Source organism: Gavia stellata, chromosome 4 (assembly GCF_030936135.1).
Source record: "Gavia stellata isolate bGavSte3 chromosome 4, bGavSte3.hap2, whole genome shotgun sequence".
Classification (NCBI taxonomy): Eukaryota; Metazoa; Chordata; class Aves; order Gaviiformes; family Gaviidae; genus Gavia; species Gavia stellata.
The window spans coordinates 1,729,300-1,752,370 of record NC_082597.1 but is presented as its reverse complement, the minus strand read 5'-3'; the positions used below and the strand labels follow the sequence as shown (position 1 = coordinate 1,752,370).

The window sequence follows — 23,071 nt, the reverse complement described above, 5'->3', positions numbered from 1 at the left end:
ACTTACTTGAATCCACTTTCAAGGGCAATCGAGCATTTTAATAATCTGTTACGGTTCCATCCCTGAAAATAGTAATGATCTGCGGCATAAAAGCTTTTTCCAGTTACAGTGTGCTCCACAAACATTAATTGGTTCAAATCAATGAATTAATTACCTACCTCCACTTTGCCCTCTTTTACTAGAAGGCCTAATACTTCCCATCCTCAAACCTGACAGAGGTTGCGTCATCCATCATGTCATGCTGTTGCCATATGTGCTGCTCTATACGGGACTATGAAAGACTCTGCACTCTGTCAATAACCATTGGAACAAGATTCAGAGGTGGCAGCTTTCACCTAAATTAGGCATAAGGTTTCCAGAGCTGGAATGAGCCACCAACTTTCAAGGACCAGAGCCCTGCTGAGATCTTCCTACAGGCAGGGGAAAGACCGCAATCCTACAGCTGAAAGCTACACGGAGCATTTTGTGACAAAGGAAAAATTACACCTCTTCCACGTGGAAGGGTGTTGGAGGACAGTCACCTAGAAAGGTCACCAGCACTACCATGGTCAGCAGACAAAGAGGGCGACAACAAGCCGGGAAATAACACACAAGGCCCCTCATTCCCACTGCAATGCTGCTACAGCCTTCACATCGCTCCTGAACTACAAGCTGTTTGAACGGACTTACCACAGGGCTTTCCTGGGTATAAACAGAGCTGATCCCCGTCTTGAGGCACAGTAGAGACTAAATGACTTGTTGAAGGCTCTTCCATTCATATCTCCTGGGAGACTCTCTTTAGTTCTAACAACACTTCTTTTTATTAAAGATTCGGAATTTCTTAAGCTAATACAGGAAAAGGAACTGCTCACTGCAACCTTAAGAGCTAAAACTCGTAGTGATGGGATGAAATTAAATCAAAAGCACGCTGGTGTTCTAGTCCAGAAAATCTTCTTAAAAAAAAAAAAACCACACAGAAAAATCTATTGCTTGGAAATGTGCAGGATAAATCCTGCAAGTTGGATTCCAGGAGATGGTTTTTTTTCCTGCAACTCCATGCCTAGTTACTTTAGCTGTTCTTCTTACAGCATCCTAAAAAGATCACTTGTTTTTAAAAAGCAATTTTATAGTGAAACTATTAGGAAAAAAGCCTACTTAACCAACCTCGTACGGTAGCAGAAAAGAACACATCTGACACACCTGAATATGGACCACAAAGAGAAGAAACAGTTCTAGGTGTGTTCGTGATTCAGTTGCAACAGCAATTTGGAAGCAAGATGTTGAACATCCCCAAGATCAAGGTGGCTCCTTCAGCAATTTGTGTATATAACGAGGTCTTGGTGCTTTACTCCAACCATCAGCACTTGTGCCTTGTCCTAACCCATAGCTGCTCAGTCAAGCGTCTAGACCAGAATCCTGATTTGGATGAGGAAAGTATTTTGTCTACATCTCAGCAGTGTGAAACCTCCTATGCTGCTGGGGTTGACGCCGTGTTTCCTATGGTCCTCCTGCTCTCTCAGGGTGCAGCTGCGGTGTGCCACAGCCATTTCCAGTTTTTAAGAGCAGCAGGCAAAGTTTAAGCAACTCACCAGAGCTGAGCAAAGACATTGCTTCCTGCTGCATGGACCTGTAGAGAATTATGCTGCAGATCTTGGTAACCTGGGTACAACCAGAAACCTAAACAGAGCTTGTTCCAAGATTAAGTGGCAGCATTACTATTGCAGCTCATTCACCTTCTACTTCAGAAACACATTTGTGAGAAACCCCCAAAACAATGACCTCTGGAAGAGATTCTGACTTCTAAAGAGAGACCATACTGCTACACAACAGGGAAATTCAGCCTTAGTCTTTTAGTAAGAATTCATTAATAATACTGAGCGAGACCCGGACCAGCATACTCAAAAGGTGTGATTAGCACATCATGACTCTTGCTTGCTTAGCAAGCTCGATTCTGTAACTGGACCCTTGCGGTGCAAAGAAGATCATTTAGAGGGTACAGTTACTACCCATCTTTTCCTCTTTCAGGAAATCTCCATGTCAGTGTTCTTCTATGGTTAGAGTGGAAATCAGGAACTATCCTGCAGACACCTGGACACGGGCTGACACAGGAATTTGCTAAGGAAACGTCTCTACCGGGACTGTACACGGTGGTCTTTGCACCCCTGGAGTGAAAACCTAGAAGGAAACGTCATGTACGCGTGCTTCAAGCCTTCATCTCTCACCCATACCTGTTGAGTGCCATGGTAACAGTTGCTCCTTGTTGCATCTCCTGAGATGCTGCCACTGCTGCTTCTGCTAATGATGCCACCGCCTGCGTGGCCTCTGATGCCTGCGTCGTCTGGATAGTCATCTCACCCCCCTGTAGCGTTGCCCAGTTCTGCTCCACCTATGGGGAAAAACAAAAAGAAAGGCCCTAGGATTGGACATCATCCCATGAACGGATGGCTGCTTCCTAAAATGAAAGAGCCAGATAGTTTGAAGAGGACTTTGCAGAATCCTGCACATGCTCGGACTTTGAGAGACAGGTAAAAAAGGGAGGGAGCCTGGCATCCACCTGAGAACATTGTTGGACACTACAACCCTCTATCAGCCATGAGTGAGTTTCTATAGTCAGGCCCTTATTTTAGTTGCTGTTCTCCATATGTTCAACCTCCAAACAAAAACTCTAGTTTTCTCACACATGTGGAAAGCACACCCCATAAACATCTGCAAAGCCCTTCAACCTCCCACAAATCCCTCTTGTCCAGCCACATCTGCAACAAAACGGGACAGTGTTGATCGTTGCTGTACTTGGATCACTGCCTGCCAGCCTGGGCAGTTTATTAAGTAGCTGCGTTTCCGTGGTGCTGGAATCCCAGCGTGGATCACGTCCCCCAGGGAAACAGGCTGTGCCTGCTTCACTGGTTCCCATCCACTGCACCCATCCGCTGTCATTTTGGGGAACGGTCCATGTTCCCATTCAGGATTTATTTGTACAGCACTTGTGAACTCGGATGGGTTTGAGCCAACTGGAATTTCTTTGTGTTGCAGCAATATACTTAATAAAAGAAGATGGCAGATGGAAAGTACTCTGTTCATATATTTCAGGTACTTTCAATTCCCTTACTTCAGACTTTTACGCAGATAGGTTTCATGCTACTTAAAGTTCACCCAGTCTCGGTTGCTCATTTTCCACCTCGCCCACATTTCTCCATTTGGGACGTCACAGCTCATGAGATAATGAGTGTATGACCACAAAATCCACCAGGATGTGAGCTAGAAATACGCATTGGACCCAAAAAACTAAAGAAGTAGAGGACGAAGGCCCATCAGCTGACAAATCCTACCGGCTGCTTTGCAAGATGAAGATCTTCCCCCACCCTCCCATCATTGTTCTCATCCCCATAAATGTTTCAGGCCGCTCACCACCTTGCTGAGACACACAAATAAGAATGCCATAGAAAGTGACGAAAAAAAAAGCCCTCAATTTGTTAAGATGGAGAAAGCTAAATAGTCCGTAGAAGCAGAGCTGGCTCAAGGCTCCCCATGAAAGGACAAGTAAATTTTGTTGCCTTTGGGCAAGAAAAGGGTTAGTCCCATCACAGGATGGAGAGGGAGAGAGAACCTGTCGCGCTCTCACTCACATCTGCTATCACACACTCCTCAGCAGCTGCCAATCTGGTTTTCCAGCACTTGGGCACAGGCAAAGCTGGCGCTCGTCGTAGCTCTTTAGCCATCCCCAGCCGTCTGACGTTCAAGGCAACTGCTTCATTCTCCTGTGCCCAGAGCTGACCCTGGGCGGAAGGATCCAAAGCAGGGAGGAAGCAGTGAGATAGTGCATTGCGAAAAGGAGAAAGGAAGTTGATTTTAGAGAAAGCAACATCTTTTAGGAAAGATGCAACCAACTTTGAGTGCCCAGAGAGGAAGAAGTTGCAGATGGTAGAGATCTCGAGAGAGTTGGACTGAGTTTGTGGTACTTGTTAGCCATCCCAAAACCAAATCAAAGCAAGCCCGAGCTGGGAAAGGCACCCTTCCCACCATCATGCAGAAGACATACATTTTTTCAAATACATGGCAACACACATTTGAATGATAAGGCAGGTCTCCACTGTGACATACAGTGCCCCGCAAAGATGCTTAAGCTGTTGCAGAACAGCGACGGAGTAAGGCCTGGAAAAGAAGTGGGGATTGTCCAGGCTTTTCTCCACACTAACACGAAGGTTGTGCTGCTGAGATCCTAGTGAGCATCCCTGCTCCATGCTGCTTGGCATCCTATAAACATATCTATTTACTCAGAGCTAACTCAGATCTTCACACAGCAAGAGATGGCAGGACAAAAACATCCCTAGAGAGGGTGCCAGCAGGCTGTGGATCTATCTGTGCGGAGAAACAGCACCCATCCCTAAAGCAAGTTTACTTTTGTATCTTTATTTTACCCAAGATATCGCTCAGACGTTGCGTTCAGGTTAGAAATTAGACGCCTGCATTCCCCCGGTTTCTATTTGTGCCTTTGAAAAATTTCTTTCAGCTCTCAAGAGATACAACCAGTTCTTGAAAACCCTCAAAGCAGCTGCAAAGCACTTCAGGGTCAGGGCCCCAGAACCAGGCTGTTTCACTACGGGTCTGGAGCAGAGCAAAGCTGTTCTGTGCTGCCATCTGTCGCTGTGACCGCCCCATCCACGCACAGCCTGTCCGGCCAGAAATTCTGGCATGCGAAGGGGCAGAAAGCAACCTGCAGCCTGGTTTAAAGGTGGGTTTGGTGGTAGAAAATAGGGTAAAAAAAAAAAAAAAAAGAAAAAAATCTTTGTTGTCTTGAAGGAACGTTCCTTAAAACACACACACACAAAAAGTCATTACTTGATTAAAAAAAAAAGTGGAAAAATAAATGTATGCAAATTTGAGTGTTCAGATTTAAGGGCTGAAACGGCCTGATCGAGTCCTTAACAGAAACATCTTTGCCAAGTTGTATAGCAGCGGAAGAAACTTTCACAGGAAATGGAATCATAAGTCCGCAGTGTCTCCTGTTGTCTCTACACTACCGTGCATTTATACAGTTCTCCCCGGGATACACTTGCAAACCTCCCTAAAAGCTGCAGCAAAGGAACAGTCCCATTTTGTCCAGAGATCACTGGCCAAAGAATCACAGGATTTGCGCACAGCCATGCAATATCCTTTGCTAACCGCAGGCTCAAAATATCCCACGCATTGCTCCCAACCTTGAGCTGATGAACCAGCACCCAGGATCGACAGCACGTATGAAAGTTGCTCAATACGAATACACAAATGTGTACTTGTGTAGGTCATTAAGTCTTTATCTGCTACAGCAGATCTCATAAAATAAATAATCTATAGGAGATATCAAAAAATGTATGAGAATCAGAACTGAGGCTTCTACCATAATTGCATTCGTACAGTCCTGATTCAAAATGACAACAGTTCAGCCCTTTCTATATAAAATTTCATACCGAGTCTTGTGTTCACAGGTATGTTAACCCTTAACACTGCAGGGTGGGGAAGCAAGGCTTGGTGTTTTCTGTGACCACTTAATTCTAGAAAATACTTAGCTTTATTGAAGTTCAGATAAGACAATTCTGGTTTGTGCACCATGAGCATGACCCAGGTCCTTACCTCTCCATCAGTCACTGCAGAATAATTGACTTGTGCGACGGTAACTGTGGTAGGCAACTCGGAGGCATCGGCCAGCGTGGCAACTGTAGCACCGGTGCCAACCTACGGAAGTCAACAAAATGCAGTTGAACACCTTTGTTATTGCAGGAAGATGTCCCCATAATTCAGGCAAAAGGACACTCAAATGCTCTCAGATTAAAAAGCATCGGACCCACAGCAAATAATAGTAATTGCAGAGCTCGCAGAAAATACGGAGCTGTCTCAAAGGGCTTGGGGAGGAAATCACATGCTAGAGCCACGTTAATCTATGGCAGCTTCCAGAACGGATACGGCCAAGAAACAAGTTTTGCACAGCCCTCATCCTGTCCTCTACATTCACGTAGGAGACAGAGTCCTTGCTGTTCTCCCAGCCTCGCAAAGAGCGGCTGCGGGACACCGCTGCCATTCCCAGGCGTGAGTGTGGTGCGCAGGTGGAGCCAACACGCTTCTCCCACGGGGTGCAAGTCACTTAAAAAACCACCGAGTAGTCCTGGATGAGAAAAACCTGCACATCAGCCCTCATTTATAACACTCCTTGCTTACCATTCACTGGGTCTCTCGTCTCCAGGCGCCTGGCAAACATTAGTTCATCCTCAATAGCCCATTGCCTTTGGAAATTACCTTTTCCCCATTTAACAGCTGGGAAAAGACAAAGGCAAGGAGATGTACAGCTTTGTTTCTAAGGAGAATTAAACCTATAAATGCCAGAAAGTCAGTGGGATCTCAGGTGCCCAGCACCTAAAAGAACACTAGTCAAAGGGAAACGTACGTTAGCAAGGTGAGCAAACAGAATCAGCTTGGCAAGTCTGCCTGCCCTTGGTGGGGGGAACAGAAAGCTGTAACAATCACTGAAAAGCTTTCATTTGGGAAAAAAACCAACCAAACAAAAAAAAAACCAACAAAACAAACCCATCCACACACCATGTTTTTATCTTCATGGTTGTGAGACGAGAACAGCCAACAGAAAATGATGTTTGAGGCTTCACTAAAAACGCGATGCTCAAGAGGGACAAACCACTGGGTCAGTTAGGTACGACAGGGCAGTGGTGGTTTGGAGGCAGGGGCACAGGGGAAACCGAGGTTCAAATCCCCTGCCCACGAGGAGCTCTTGGGAATTTCAAGAGAGCACTTAAATTTTTGACATCCTGAGCTGCCAGAACCTGCCTCCCCACACGGGGAACACAGGGAAAAGAGCAGCACTGCTCAGCCACTGCCTGAACGCAGCCCCTTCTGCCCTGAATCCCCCTCTGTAAAATGGTCTAAGAGGCATCCTTACCGCAGAGGGCATCACAAGGGTAAATATCTATTTGGTGTGTGTAATATATATATATTACATTTTAGGTGTTAGATCAAGAACAGGGGGAACAGAAATACCTAATGCCGTAGAATAAGATACGTTTCATGCCATTAAAGAAAAGCAGTCCCACCACCTCTCCTCCCATCGCTCCATCCCATTGCCACCACAGGCATTGTGTGGCTGCACGATGAACTGTATTTGTTCGTAAATGGGTTTGTTAAGTCCAGGTCAGATCCCTGAATTGCTTGACCAAACAGCTGCAGAAATGCTTGTACTGCCATAACAGGAGAACAAGGGATGGGAGTGGGAAAGAGAGAGGGTGAGACTGCTTCTTTGGGTGGGAGCACTGGGTTAACAAGCCTGTGGGCTAAGACATACAGATAAAGACAAAATTCTTGAAGGACAAGTTAAGCTACCAAAAGGAGTTTGCTCTAAACCACCTCCCTGACACAGGCAACTCAATCCTGAGTCAGCCGTGCTGGAAATGGAAAAGCCGGAGGGTTTTGCTCACCTGGATGAGGGACACGGTGCCATCAGGGTTACTGAAGGTTTGTACCACTGTCTGTGATGGCACCAGGTGCGCTATACTATGTGTGGTCGTAGTCTGCTGCTGTGTCTGCTGATCCTCAAAGGCGTAGAGCAGGTCTTCGCGCCCATGCTGCTTGTAGCAGTTCTTCACGATAGTCCGCAACGCTTGGGTCCATGACACCTACCAGTAGAATCAAAAGGGGTGAAGAGTCGGCATAAAGAGATTTTCTGAACAACTGCAGTGCTGCCACTGCTACGATTCGCATGCTTCTCTTTACTGGGTTTTATTGGGTGGTTTTCAACAAATTCTCAAACAAACTAAAGGCCCCCAATTACCTAATTCCTCTCTTCTCATCCTCCACTTTACCAGAGACTCAGAAACCACCCTGGAGAGCTACTGCATTTCTGTGTACTGACACAGAATGAGCCCATCTGGCCAAGGGAAAGGGAAGTTTCTCAATGAAATCTATTTTGCCAGCTTTCAAGGAATTCCAACTAAGGGATTGGGGTCCACAAGTAGAAAACCATCCCTACCTAGGAAACACCGACTGCCACGGCACCATTTCCAGCCTCGCTCGGCATCCCTCCCCACCCAACCAGAGCTACACCAGCCTGCACAAGTCCTGCCCCTTGCACATCCTGGTAGCTTTCTTTGATTATCTTTGTGACAGGTTGGTAGAAATATCATCTGCATACAGGATCCATGGCTGTAACTGATACCCAAGACTTTTTCACCCAGTTCTCTCATTTTTTCCTGGGTCCACTGCACATCCTTGACTGCTTCCCTTTAAGTACAAAGGTCCCGGCTGCTCAGGATGGGACAGTATCTCTTCAAAGGCTTCAAGAGGCTGCGATACAGACTCTACGGTAAATGACCTGCATATTTAGAGAGTAGACTTGTCTTAGGCTGGGTAGGCTGCTTCGTAAGGCCACAGAGGCAAGCAGGTTCTGCAGCTAGCAAAAAGGGCACCCGCTGCAGAAAGAGATGTGGTTCAAATACCTGCTTGTCACACAACCCCAGCAGGGACAGAGCAGATTGAAGATTACGCCTCTCTCATCTCATCGCTCTCCCAGGTATAACGTCTGACACAAAGTCAAGAGACTACGACATCAGCCCTTCCTTCTGTCACTTGAGGGGAAAACTATTCCCACAAAAACTGTTTGCAAGCCCCTGCGCTCAATTTGAAGGCGGACAGACATGGGATACACACCCGCTGCTTCTGTTCCTCCGTGCGGACATCGCTGCGAACGTTGGCCCATGGAATGTCCTCAGGCCACCAGATGGGCTTGCAGCTTTCCTTGCCCCAGCCTGGTTTCCCACGACCCGTGGAATACTTCAGCATCTCAGGGATGAAAGCTCGCAGCTGTGCCTGGAACAAAACACATAAAAGGGTTGAGAGGTTTTTTTAGGAACTCCTATCTCTGGTAGTTTTGAGGTGCATAGTACAAAGTTATTACATTTAACTTCCATCCTGTTGGAACCATCAGCTGGAAGAGGCCTGAATGCCTAAGGAAGATGGACAAATACCATCTTCTCCCAAGACTCAGCTGAGAACAGCTTAGTAGCATGTGGAAGAGCAGAAACAAAATTAAGTCAGCCAATTGCAACAATAAGGCACAAACACACACTGTATTAACACACTTCATGGTTCAAACGCTACCATGAAGAGAGCTAGCCAACGTGAAAGGGAGAAAAAAAAAAGTATCAGAATAAACACAGAAAAAACCACACTCAATGTCCCCACAGAGACAGGAACTCAGACGTGAGCTGACGTACATTTTACACAGATGCTGCAAAGAGGATGGAGCTTCAGTGAGCTGCTTGAATGCAAAAAAAAAAAGTCTCATACATACACTTCTCCACCCCTGCAGAACATAACACACACTGGACTAATTTTCTAAATCTATTTTTAACTTTTGCCACAGTGGGAACACCTTTCAGCCTGATTTTACTTCTCCTTAGCACCCACAAAAACTGGTCAGCTATTGACCACCTTTACCATCAGGAGACAATACCTTAAAAATAGACTTGCAAAGCAAATCGAGCAGACATGTCACCAAGAGCAAGTAATATCCCTAGCGTTATCAAAGAGAATACAAACTCACACAGGGTTTTATGACACATTTGGTTTTTGTACTGGGGACCGCCTGGAGCCTCAGGAAAAGGCTGGTTCAGCTGCAGAAACAGAGCAGGAAGAGAAGCAGAGCTCACGACCACATATGTCAGAGAAAACCATGTTAACTTAAAGCTCAATAGCTGCATTTAAGAACACCTCCCTGCATCCTTTCAGAGCTTTAATAGCACGTTATTTGAGCTTGTGACAGTGCCACTGCGAGTCCTCGGGCCACCTTACAGCCCCGAGACACGGGCACGTTCAATGCTCTGGGGTGCAGCCATGGAAGAGCACGCCGGGGCCAGCATTGATTGCTGCCACAGCCACGATGTGGTCCCAGCTAGCAGAGACACGGGTCAGCTCGCGAAGGATCCTCTGCCATAAGATGTCCATTCCTCCCAGCCACGATCCTGCTTGAATGACATCCTGGTTCCAGTCTGGATATTGTATCCTTTGGCTCCAAACTGTAAATCAACTCATTTACCAGCTGCCTTTTCCACGTTAGCATTGGGAGTACGTACTAAAGTCACCTCTAACGTCTGTTGGACAAAGGAAGGGAGGAACGCTTCAGAGGAACAGGATACTGCAGATTGTCCCTGTGGTCTCTGCAAAAAGCCTAAAGCCCCTGAGCACACTGCTAAATGCACTGGGACCTGCAGCGGCTCTTTTGGACACAGGACTGCTCTTCAAAGCCACAGCCCAGCTGGAAGATGTAATGTAGGCCCTAGCTTACACAGTTAAATAGAAAAATTGAAGTGTGTTTTGGTAAAAAGAAAACAATTTCTTTGTATGCATGACTTACCCCATTGCATACAGTTTGCAGCAGCGGCTAGGGACTTTAAAAGCCATAAAAATCCCGTATACTTGTGGGTCCATATAGAGCGCATCTGCTGCACACCTTAGAAGAATCACCCCTGCTCAGAGAAGCAGCTGCATTTCAGTTCCTCCACTCCATGGACATCCTGAGCTATCTCAGAGAAGCCGTACCAAAACCCTGAATTATAAATGGAGGCACAAAAAACCACTTTGGTGCGCTTTTTCCCAGCCCAGACCAAGCCTGTCCATGACGCACCTTCCACTGCAGGGCCAGCAGTCACCCTGACGTGGTTCAGGATCCCCAGTCGAGGTCCCATTTATTCAAATAAACCTGCTAATGGCATTGAGTTGCCTGGTGCAAAAACAGTTAAAAGCTCCTTTCCCAGAATTGCTATCTGCAAGCCATGCTCCTTGTTACCAGATGGATTAATTACGGGTCCTAGGGAGTTCAGCGGCTCAAGCTACTCAAGGCACTTGTTAAGGAGGGTTTGCCTTTAATCCGCCAGGGAGACAATCAGCAGCAGCGTTACAACCTGCTCCAGCGTTAGGACTTCTCTAATTAGTACCATAACGAGACCTCACCCAGGCAGCTTGCAGGGCTCTGGCACAGGCTACGGCACTGAGACAAAGACCCCGCATCTCTCGGGGTGCAGCTGGGAGGAACCGGTGTGACCACTTGAACCACGGTTCTGCTGACTCCATCCACGAACCACCCGAAAATCAAACCTCTGCTAAAAAAGACAGCAGCACACTCCAGTTTGCATGGTTGTCAGCTCTGCAAAGGGCTCATATAATCTCGAGTATGGAAGGGCTGAGAGAAACTATAAGAAATGTTTCTTTGACACCCTTTGGTACACAGACAGAGTGTCTTCTAACTTTTAACATTAAGCTCAAGTGTTAGTGGTGGTGAGCTAATTCTGATTCTACCATAGGCAATAGCCCAAAGCACAGACGACTGCACTGCTGGGCACAACAAGTTGTCCTGCATGCAGAACACCAAGCAACTCTCCAGTCTTAAGGTTTATGACCCGTTAAGGAAAGTGATTTCTAGAAGAGAGCAAAACCTGTGGCTGGGAATTTTCTACCTGTCCCCACAGCTCAGCCTCAGGATCTCCAAAAAACAGCACCTGGAAAAAGCAAAGTCGGGTCCATGCAGGATCTTGGCTGCACCTCAAAGTGGAAGAGGGCAAAGCAACAACTGCAGCAAAGCACCCGGGTATTTTTTTCACTGGCCTGTCTTTTTGCAACAGCCAATTTTAGACTAAATGTTCTTTAAGTTTAAAAGTTCCAATTAATGTTTAAAGATTCAGATTAAAAAGCCAGGCATCTGTCAAGGTAGCAACCAAGCTGTCACCATGAATTTCCTGCTATGAAAACCCACATTGCCCTGACCAAACTCTGCAAGGTCTCACTGCCGGGTGCTTTCTGGCAGGCAGGATGAGAGCAGGCTCGCCGCTCTCATAAATTCATCACAGCAAAGACGAGGTGCAGGGTCAGCCTGGGTGTCCTCAACAAGAAGCAATAGCACTCAGCAGATGCCGCAGTTTACGCCTGGCCAGAGGAATCAAACCCAAAATTAACAACCTGGTCATCAGTGCAAAAAGCAGGAGGTGCTCTGGGTCTCCCCACAGAAGTGTCTGCTCACAGATTTACTCTTTAGGCAAATCTTTCTTCTCTTCTACCCTGAAACCGTGGTCAAGTCCTAAGAATGAGTGACTAGCCCTAATGTTTCAAAGGGGCACACCTGGGGACCAGGCTGTCCTTCTCAGGATCACCACCTCCTAGCAGAGTTTGGAGATCTGAGCACTGGACATGACTGCTTGTTCTTGCTCGAAACGAGGCGCGTTGAAGGCTCTGAGCTTAAATGCTGTAAAAGCAGGCAGCTGCCTGCATGACAGTTCAAAGTATACACTCATCCCTGCATCGCTGGAACAACCATCCAGTGCCAGAGCTCAGCTGCACGGGGGACCCGATTCCTAATTCTGGGGTGCCTCCACTGCAGAACAAGAACGATCCCTCTGCCGCATGCCAACGACCTGCTGCGAGAGCAGAAACGCAGGCTGTCCCCATACCACACCTCTGACATGGACCAGAAGGGAGCACCAGCAAATCTCGCACCCGGGCGGTGCGGTCCAACACTGCAGGATCATCCCTGCCCCTCCGTGGAGAGGATCTGACAGCTACAAACTGAGCTTAGGTACCATCTTTTGGTGCTTGGCTTCTCCTGCATATGAGCTGTCACGTACATAAAGATACCTGCGATTTGTGCTAAAGCTTTTTGCAGGGCAGTATGCAAACCGACTTCAAGACGGTTTTTGAGAGGCCCAGATAAACTTTGTTGGCTTGTATAAGCAGACTGCAAATCATAGGGGCATATTAAGGTTAAAAAAAGTCAGATTAAAGGACAAATCACCTGTTCAGAAAAGCATAAACAAATTCCAGTGACCTCGGTGAGAGCTGACTGAAGCATCGACCTCAGCATTACCCAATATTACTCCTTAATCATATCAGCGAGCAACTGAGAACAAGTTTAGGGTCAAACTCAGGTCTGACGTATACTGTCAACGTAGCCAAAGTCCACAAAGCAACGAGATTTCTCTGTGTAATGGCTGCAGGGTAAAAGCCCCACTGCAATACGATTTTTTTCTGCATGGCCAAGGTGGGTGATGCTCTCCATTCGCAAGTTTATAGAAGCATCTTTGCTCAGGCTTTATTTCCCTCAAGACCACCAGGGAAGCAGAGCAATTAAAAGGAGAGTTATTTTCATCTCCTCATTGAGGAGCTAACACTTCTACCACCTGCCTGCTGACACCTGCAGCTGCTGAAAGCAGAGGCCTCGTTTTTCCACTCCCTGTGACACACCTCTTAATTGTGCTGCCCAATTTATAAATATTCCGGTTTTCCATACGGCTTTGTGCAACTTAGTTAAAAAAGCTCATTTCTTATTAGCAAATACAAAGAACTATGTTGGCAGCTCTGGTAATCAAGGTTCCTACAAAAAGATGATGGCACTTCTGGCTGCGCAACAGGTTGCAGCAATGTAGGAGTCAGAGTTATCAACCACTTTCTCAAACAAATGTATTTCAAATTGCAATTGCGGCCAAAAAAAGCCAGCACGGTGTCCTCATCATGTTCAGCGTATCTGTGTTTTGTTTCTATTTAAAGTTTGCCCCCAAGTCTGGCAAAAACTATATAGCAGCTGGATGCGTTCAGCAGCAAAATCATCTCCTAAGCACCACATGCAGCATCTTACTCCTTGAAAATTTTACAAGACCTGCTGCGTTGTGAAAATCCACCCAGGAATCTGCTGTCCTGTCCACTAATTCTAGCGCTGTGTCCTCAAGTGGCCTGCAGCCATTCAAGGATCTCAAAATTTTTTAAAGACATTAACAAAACATCACCCCTATACGAAATGTGGGGAAACCGAGGCAGCGCAGCACTGGGTGCCCACAATACGCGCACACACTACAGCGCCTGGGCTAACCAGGACAGCGATGGTTAGCCGAACGGGGCACAAAGAGCGTGGACTCTGTCCACAGCTCAGGAGAAACCTTCTTCACAAAGCTGTTTTGAGTTATCACACTGCAATAAAAAAGACGAGGGCTACTCCTAACAAGATACTTGTTTTACCACAGTGCAGCATGAGAGGACTTGAAATAAGAGGCTCTACGTTGCTACGCTGTTGCATCAGCGGTTTGCACGCTTGCTGACTGAAAGCCCTGCAGAACACAGAGAAGAAAAAAACATTTCTCATTTAACGGAGCTACAAGAAACCTGGGAACACAGGAGTGTTGGGGGAAGGAGGTGGGTGGGTGGGGAAGCCCTGCCAGCAGTGCTGGACTGGAGAGCTGCTTCACACGTGGAAATACGGAGCGATCAAACCCCAGGGGCAACTTGGCTCGGCCAAATCTTTGTGCAAGGTTTCCTAAAGACCAAGGCCACGTCATGTTTGGAAGAAAAAAGCTAACCTTATTTTTAGCTTAGCATGAAAAGTATTAGTATTTTATTCATAGAATTCTAAGGATATTAGTATTTTATCCATAAAATAGAAGCAGAAAACACTTCAGCAACCTTTGATGTTAAAATATTCAATTTCCAACTCTATCACAAAAAATAAACAATATGCATTATAAATCCAGCTGAAGGCTTCTCTGAAGTGAGAGCTTGTCACTTTTATTGCTGCTTTGATGGCACGTGCAACACTAACAGCCAAACAGTTGATAGATCTTTTTATTGGCCCTTTTATATGTGCACATATTCTGCGCACTGCAAACCAGAGAAGTTTCTCAGATGTGTTACTGGATTGCAACAACCTTACATCCTGATCTCATTCATCCACACTCATTTCTCTCTCTCTCATTTCTTTCCACCACTCCACAAGCAACAGCTCATTTGCTTTGTTCCTTCCTCAGAGCCCACGTGCTGTGGGTATGAGCACCTCCAGCTTCACTACTCGTGCCGTGCTCGGATGGCCTCCCTCCGCCCGAGCAAATCTCCACACAGATGTCTCCTTCTCCTTGTTTTAAGTCCTATGCACTTCTCTTGCTGTTACTCAGCTTAATTACTACAATGATGAGGCCATAAAGAAGTCAGATAAACTCAAGCATTTTGTTTGCCAATACAAATGAACTCAGAGCTACATACCTGTGATATTTTGATGGCCTTTCATTTTACTTTAACAGTAAAACGTTTCCTTTTTTACTTTCCATTTCCATGGGAAACTGTTAATGATACAAAACAAAAGCTGCCTGTGAACAGCTCTTGCAGATACCACCTTTCACTGTGGTTTAAAAATCTGGCAACTAAGTTTTGCCTTATGTTGTCGCTGATTAGGAACATGATCTGTTATCAGCCAAGGCACAGCAGATTTCTTCGTAAAATTTTATTAGATGTGTGAGCTTGTCTGATTCCACCTAAGTAATGGAAATGGTGTTTTGACCAGAATGTGATCTTTCTGCAGAGCACAGAGGAAATCCACACATCTTTTCTCTACTGCAACACCTCTTTGTATGTTGCCCAAAGCCTCCGACCTTTCCATCTTGCTACTCCCTCGAATAAACTAGCTTTCAGCATTTGAAATTTGTTGTGGTGCTGACTGAGTGTATCCAGAGCCTCCTGCAAAACACGCTCGCCTGCATTCGGGTCCTGCAACCCAGGGGAAGGAGATTTTCCTACAGATGGTCCCTCCCACACCACGGAAGCTTCCCTGGGGGGTTCCCTCCACTTTCTCCTAGCAATAAGAAGGTCAGCAAAGGGCTGGACCTGGAAAGAAAGGAAGTCCCACACATCTCTAGGGCAGATGACTTCCTGTCTCCATCAGAAGTATCTCACTCAGGGTCTGATCTGGAGTTAAACCACCAGCAAAAGTTCCCTTCTGCTCCAATCCACAGCAGAAAACAGAGGAGGGAACGAACTAGAGCACACAAGAAATGTCCGAGGAGGATAAGCCATAACGGTACTCCACAAGCAACCTTCCTGACCTCAGTGCCTAAAAATCACTGCAAAGTGCAGAAGAAATAGCTACCTTGTTCATAGTTTATGGGAGGTGACAAAATCAGCTCAAAGGGGAATGCTCCCAGCAGCCTGAGCTCTGGTCCTTACCAGCATCTCCACTGTTTCATGTAGAAAATAAGCACCAATAACAAAGCTTCACTTCTAACTACTATCCGAGCTGTTACAGTCCCACGGGAAAGAAAAGATCAAATGCATCCCCTGGAGATATAGACATAAGCTCCACTGCAAAACAACAGGACGTGACTGCAAGATGCCAAGTCTCTCTCTCTGGTTCTGCCGTGTCTGGTTGCTTACCTGGGTCATCTTGTCCACCGAGACGGGAATGCCATCGATGGTGAGGGGCGGCAACTCTGAGTTAACCTCCTGAGGCGCAGGAGCATGCTCCGCTAGTGCGGACTCCAGGTCTTCCAGAATCATGCTCTTGTACTTGCGTACCTGTGGGGAATCGTTAAGCTCAGGTAAACAAGGTAAGGAGCACCAGGAGAGGCGAGGGCAAGGACGCAGGGCCAGCCACCTTCCCCAAGGTGCTGCAGAACAGAAGGAGCAAACAACGCCACAGCTGGCAAGAAAAAATACCCACTGGCCCCGAAGACTTGGCTGCATCGAAGAGCTGGTGATGAAACATCAAGTAACATTGGCAAGTAGAAGTATTTACGGGATTAAAAGAAAAGTTCTGAAGCAAGACTTATCATGGTCAGGATCTGCTCCATTTACCGTCTGGTCTGCAACAAGGTGCAAGCACTGACAGCCAAGCTGAATTCAAACACGTCATCGCTACTTGCTCCCTCTGATTTTTAATCCACGATATTCAACCCTGGTGAGATGTGCTAGGCAAGCATTCATGCAGAGAAGACGGGACCTCAGTGCTACCCTCATGTCCATACACTCTCAACTCCCGTTTCCAGGGTTTTAAACATGACCTTCAGGTCACTACCAGGCTTGCAAGGCTGCCTTGAGCAGAATGAAACCTGCAGGGGAGGTGAGCAATTTATCACATAGCTTTTCCTACAGACACCTACCACATTCTCCAAGGGTGCAGCACCAAATACTTTAAAGACGGGATTGGGTTTGGAGGGTGAGATGCACAGAACGATGGCCTGCTGCCCTACTCTGGTGGTGTACTCATCCAGCGTGGCTCGGAGCTTCCTGAAATGGAGATATAAAACAGTGAATAGCTATCAGCTGAAAATCCTGTAGAAACACAACCCTTTGCATTGTAAACTCCCTTTCTTAATTCTACCCGTTCTCAAACCAGGTGAGAAACGGAGCCCCAGCTGGTCAGATTAGCCACATATACTGCTTATTCCTCCACTCCCGCAAGCCTGCTGTGTTCCCTGCAGTCACCCTGCAGCTCAAATATCAGTTCTTCTCCCTTCTCTCCTTTTTCCATTGATGTAAAAAGTAAAGAGAAATCACCAGAGCAGCAAAGCTTGGACAGCAAGAGTCTGCATATCCACCCTGTCACCACCTAAGTGTATTAGCAATACAAAACCTGTAGGGTAAAGAACTTGAATGATTCAACAAAAGAGGACCACAAACACAGGTTATTTTACATCCAGCCTCGTAACAGTGCGTTGCAATTCTCTAGTACTAAAGTCCTGCTCAAACCAGAACTGTAAGAATTCAACCTACAAGTACAGGACAGGCAAGAACCAGAAATATTGCAACAGCTCAGCACAGAAAACACAAGTATTCAGACACCTGCTACATCAGCAAGTCCCTTCGGAACGACCTCTCTGTAGGAAGAAAATGTTCCATCATATACTTTCCGTCTCTTATTCACTTTTAAGCAATGCAAGAGAAATGTTGGCAGAAACTCATAAAGCAAGAGAGAAGTAGCGGTTATCACCAGATAACCTGAGCACTCCATAAAGTGACAGTTTAGTATCTGCCTTGGTCATTTTGGAACCTGCTGCTAGTAGCAGGCATGTTGCCAAAACGCACCAACACCAGCTATGCAGAGATCCCAGAATCACAAATTGTAACTTCCCACTTGATTCACAGTGGTGTAAAAATCAAGCACAAACATGTTAAACTGATCACAGTGCAAAGAAAAGATGCATTGTCAGTATCTTACGTGTAGTAAAATGAAGTACTTGCGTGAAGGGAGAAGAAATTATTCCTTTACAGAGGAGTTTCTTTAAAAAGATACTGTTGATATTTCAAGAGAAAATAATTTGCTCTTCAGAAACATTGCAATAAACATGGCTGGATCAGGAGAGTTGGGGGAAGGAGGGAAAACCATTATGGAGCTATTAAAAAAAAAGGGAGTCTACTCCCAGGGAATATTATTTAACACTAACCCTGCTCCACTTCGTTCCAGTTTGATCATGTGCAAAGCGTATTGTGGAACTCAGAAGATGAGTAAGCAGACTATAAGGAAACCAACTTAATTTCTCACCAACTTTACACGAGTTAGAATAGGAGAGAAGGAGAAAAGACGGAACTCTGGCCATCACTATTTCAGTGCATTAATGTGTGTGCAGGAGGAAGCCAGCAAGTAATGGGGCGACAAATACTCAACTCTTGTAAGATGAACTGTTTGGGATTTAATTGGGTTAAAAAGCAAAAACTGCCTTATTCCAAAACCTAGGAAATAGTACCAGCCAATATTTACAAATGTTTCCTGAAGATGGAATCGCAGGTGCTCCCTCCAGGCTTGCGGAAAGCCTGTGCAGTCACTTCAGCACCAGTGCTCCTAGGTGGCCATCAGGCGGGCAGACAGCCTCAGAGCACCTGTAATGCAACACCTGAAGGGCTACGGAAGTTTGTTGTCTACACAGCAAGTTTCTAGAGGCAAAGAAAGTGTTTTAGCTCTGGCAGGCATCTCCCTCGATTATTCTCCCCCAACACCACGTGCTACAGGCTGGGTCAGTCTTCAGCACGGAGCTCACACAACAGGCTCTGCTGGCAAAAGAAATTCAGGTACACACACTCTAGATTTATTCACAGGAACGTTTCATAACGCAGAACAGACTTTTTTCATTAGATAGATAAGTTCTTCATGCCACTGCAAAGCTGGGATATGGCTGTAGCTCCAGATTCTCTGGCCAGCTGCTGTTAAGCCCACTATGAATATCTTCCAAGGCAGTGTTACTACAACAGATTTAACTTGTGACCAGCTGGGGTTAAAACAGAATGGTGGATCCCGCCAGAACGGTCACATCAGTCCTGGTGATCATAAGATCACATTAAAGATGATTAGAGCTGCAATTTAACCCATTTCTGCAAACTAAGACACAGCTCTTAGGTTCCAGAAAAGATGCAACGAAAAAAAATCCCCAAGCCGGGCAACTTCTGGAAAGCACGTGGTCTCACCACGTACGGCACAGGAGACAGATCGAGGATGCAGAGAGAGGTGTCAGAGCGCAGGCGGGAGTCCTTACCGTAGCAAACGCGTCTGCTGCCTCTTGCGGATTGACGGGTTGGATTCAAAAACGTGTGGTCGCTTTCGTTTTTTACCCGTTGCCACGGCAGCAGCTGCTGCCATCCCCACAGGGCCTGGAAATCAAACCACAAAGGGTGAATCAGCGCACACAGCTCAAGAACTGGCCAGAAAGGACATTGCCATTGCCCCCCGCCCCAGGGATGGGTCCCAAGGGCTCAGCTCAAGGGCCTCCCCACTGGATGGGGGTGACCCGAATTCCCTGTTGAGCTCCCCAGCAGCCAGGCTGCCTCCTCTCCAGCATCAGAGAGGTATATCGAAAGGCTCCATTCCCCAGACTGGCAAGTCCCAGCCCAGTCCCAGGTGAAAGTCACATATTTCAGTCCAGAGTTTTCCATGCAATGACATAATTATGTATTTTGTCTTCCAAACACACTGAAAAACTCTCAAGTATGCCAAGACTTTAAATAACTGACTGCAATCGAGGAGGTCCCGGTGGCAGGGGAGAAGAGACCGGGTACAATGCCATGAATCCTGCTCAGCATCAACCTCAACTACAGCATCAGGAGTCCAAGGCTTTCCCCAGGGATTAAGTACCAGCTCTGATGTGAAAGAAATTGTAAATCCAGAGTCACCACAACAGCCCCCTGAAGAACAGCGGGGACCGTGGCAGGGCAGTGCTATTGCTTTAGTGATCAAACTCTAGACACAGAATCTATGTAAGGGGAAGTTTCATTAAGTTAATTGGAAGCAAACCAAGTAACATGCAGTGGATTGTGCTTCTATCGGTAATCTCCAGAAATGAGTGCAGGGTCCCAGGCAAAAAGCCCTGGCCCCAGGCTCAAGGACTTGCCTTTGACTCCTGAGCAGACCTCAGTTGCTCTGTGTGTAGTTTCTCTATATATCAGAGGTGAAAGATCACATCAGGGGCCATAAAAGCACTATATTTTTGTGTTTAACAAAGATGCAGCTACTGGATCAAGAAATCCTAAGCTACCCATCAGTGGAAGCTGGTAGATGATAACAAAAGTAGGGTCTGATTATATGTTTTCTCTAGGCAGCTGCTCCGGGAGACGGGACACTGTAATGGACAGAGCTCTGGGCTAAGGCTACAGAGCCAGGTTTTGTTAATCAGTAACAAACTACCTGAGCGCTACCCAGGGCGGGCACAGCAAGCACTGCTGCGTACTGCTCCAGTGATCCTGTGCTGGGGGGGCGGGGGGGGAAGATATAAACCTTGATGGGGCGGGAAAAGGAAAAAAAAGAGTATGAACCTTGCCTTTTGGGGGATTGGAAAAACATTCACTCTGGAGAAGCGAGGAAGGGCAAGCTTTGGGCTGGATGTGCCAGACCATGCCACGAACTGCAGCCGCCTTCCCTAGGGAAGAGGGGCAGCTCCCGGCTCGGGGTGCCTACCTGGCCAGGGAGTAGAGGGGCACCAGGCAGCCCCTGCACCAGGAGGGCTCGCAGGCAGGGGAGACCTCGAATCCTGTGTTCAGTTTTGGGCCCCTCACTCCAAGAAGGACATTGAGGTGCTGGAGCGTGTCCAGAGAAGGGCGACGGAGCTGGTGAGGGGTCTGGAGCACAAGTCTGATGAGGAGCGGCTGAGGGAGCTGGGGTTGTTCAGCCTGGAGAAGAGGAGGCTGAGGGGAGACCTCATCGCTCTCTACAACTGCCTGAAAGGGGGTTGTGGTGATGTGGGTGTTGGCCTCTTCTCCCAAGTGACTAGCGACAGGACAAGAGGAAACAGCCTCAAGTTGTGCCAGGGGAGGTTTAGGCTGGATATTAGGAAAAACTTCTTTACTGAAAGGGTTGTGAAACACTGGAACAGGCTGCCCAGGGAGGTGGTGGAGTCACCCTCCCTGGAGGTATTCAAGGAGCGTGTGGATGTGGCATTGTGGGATGTGGTTTGATGGGCATGGTGCTGTGTGGTGTTGGGTGGGTTGGTTTTTGGTGTGTTGTGGTGGTTTTGTTTTTTGTTTTGTTTTTTTTTGGGGGGGGTGGGGGTTTGTTTTAGGTTGGACTTGATGATCTTACAGGTCTCTTCCAACCTTAGTGATTCTGTGATTCTGATTCTGAGGTGGAGTCACCATCACTGGAGGTGTTCAAGGAACGTGTGGACGTGGCACTGCGGGACATGGTTTAGTGGGCATGGTGGTGTTGGGTTGGTGGTTGGACTTGATGATCTTACAGGGCTTTTCCAACCTTAATGATTCTGAGACCCACCAGACGCCCCTCCTGCATCCACCACTCAGGACTGAAAAGCTTGTGTGCAAGAAGGGAAGGAGGAAAAAAAAAAATCCTGCAGGAGCTAAGGTTGGGAAATTAATAAGCAAAGGGTGTGGGATGCCCAGTGGGGTGGTGGAACTTCACAGGTTCGGTCAAGCACATCAAGAGCTTTCTTCCTTAAATAAAGTCTGATAAGGAGTCAGACAAGTCTGCGAGTGCTTATTTATCACTGCATTTTTCTACTAGTGAGGTAGATCCACTACAAGGCAAAGCTGAAGGGCATTTGGCAGGAGCTTCACCAGAAGGAGTTTGTGAATCTGAAATATTTTCCCACTCCAGATATGCCAGGACCCTTGTGGCACCTCCTTGGGAGAGACGCCGAGCATGTGAGCTCCCTGGCTAAGCAGGGTTGTGTAGCAGTCCTGGGTTATTTTTGCTGTTGTTTATACGGGCCTGAAATAAATTTGCTCTTTGACATAATTCAGTATTTTAGTTTTGGTTTTCTGAGGCAGCATTTACCAGGGACCTTTTTTACTGTACAAACCAGTCTCTTGTTCCCAGTACCTCTACAGTACACGCAGACAAAATGATGTAAGATTCAAGCAGCCAGCAGACCTTGTGAACAAGCACTATTAAAGCCGGGGCAATAAGGAAGCAGTCAGAGCATCCTGTGACGTGACAAGATCACCCACCACCCTCAAGCGCTGTTTGTGACCTCTGCACAAACGCTACGTCAGGCGAACGACGCTCGGCATCCCGCTGACTTTACCTGCCGCGGCCAGGTGGGCAGTGACCTCGTCGGCAGCCGTGGAGTTGAGGATGTCAGAGTCATCGTAGGAGGTGTCCTCCGGCGAAGACGGCGAGTCTTCGTCCGCGCTTAGCATACTGTGCTCTGTGTAGGTGGCCACATGGACCTGCTGCACCTGCTGGGCCACTGCGTGGGCCTCGATGGTGGCCATGTGCTCTGTTTGGGTCACCCCGTGTTCTTCCATCAATAGCTACTGTCAAAGGAGACAAAAATCACAGGACAGGGGTTACTGACACTGATGCACTGTAAGGGGGGGCAGCCAAAGGTTTCTAAGCCAGCTAAGCGAGCAGGCCATGACCAAGAAGGAACAGAGATTACCTCCCCCAGTGGCAGTGGTCTTCTACAAGGGGGAAATAACGACTACACCAGGAACCAGAAGACGAACTTGAAGTTTAAGAGTTTTGAAAAATCCACACTTCCAAACACCACAGCATAGCACCCAGAGGCAGTCACCCTTGCTGGAGGAAAGGTCTTTAAGGATCTTGTATAACCTCAAGATTATGTGCCCCTCACCGACTACATATTAAGAGGTTTGATCAATGCTGGAACTTATTTTTGCCACTTCAAGACCTAGCTTTCAGGAGAGATGCTCAAGGGCGATAGACAGTCTCCCTCCTCCAACCTCAATAGCTCAGGACACAAATGAGGATGCCAGTATAGAAATTTACTGCGTTCTACAGACCACTTTTGTCGCATTACTTGTTTAGAGTCCGGAAGCAGGTAAAATCATTACAACCCAAGCACAAATATTACAT

At 47.0% G+C, this 23,071-nt stretch overlaps 1 protein-coding gene across 2 annotated transcripts in view; it reads right to left on the bottom strand.

Moving 5' to 3' along the window:
- NRF1 (nuclear respiratory factor 1) overlaps positions 1-22,500 on the bottom strand; it is a 51,126-nt gene extending 28,626 nt beyond the window's left edge. For both annotated transcript variants that reach the window (XM_059816815.1, XM_059816816.1), the window contains exons 1-8: positions 22,278-22,500; positions 19,281-19,395; positions 16,914-17,040; positions 16,189-16,329; positions 8,662-8,820; positions 7,434-7,631; positions 5,587-5,688; positions 2,208-2,365 (exon numbers count right to left, since the gene is read on the bottom strand). In XM_059816815.1, coding sequence (XP_059672798.1) covers positions 2,208-2,365; positions 5,587-5,688; positions 7,434-7,631; positions 8,662-8,820; positions 16,189-16,329; positions 16,914-17,040; positions 19,281-19,395; positions 22,278-22,500 — 1,223 coding nt within the window. The remainder of the gene's footprint in view (positions 1-2,207; positions 2,366-5,586; positions 5,689-7,433; positions 7,632-8,661; positions 8,821-16,188; positions 16,330-16,913; positions 17,041-19,280; positions 19,396-22,277) is intronic.
- Positions 22,501-23,071: the final 571 nt, after the last annotated feature.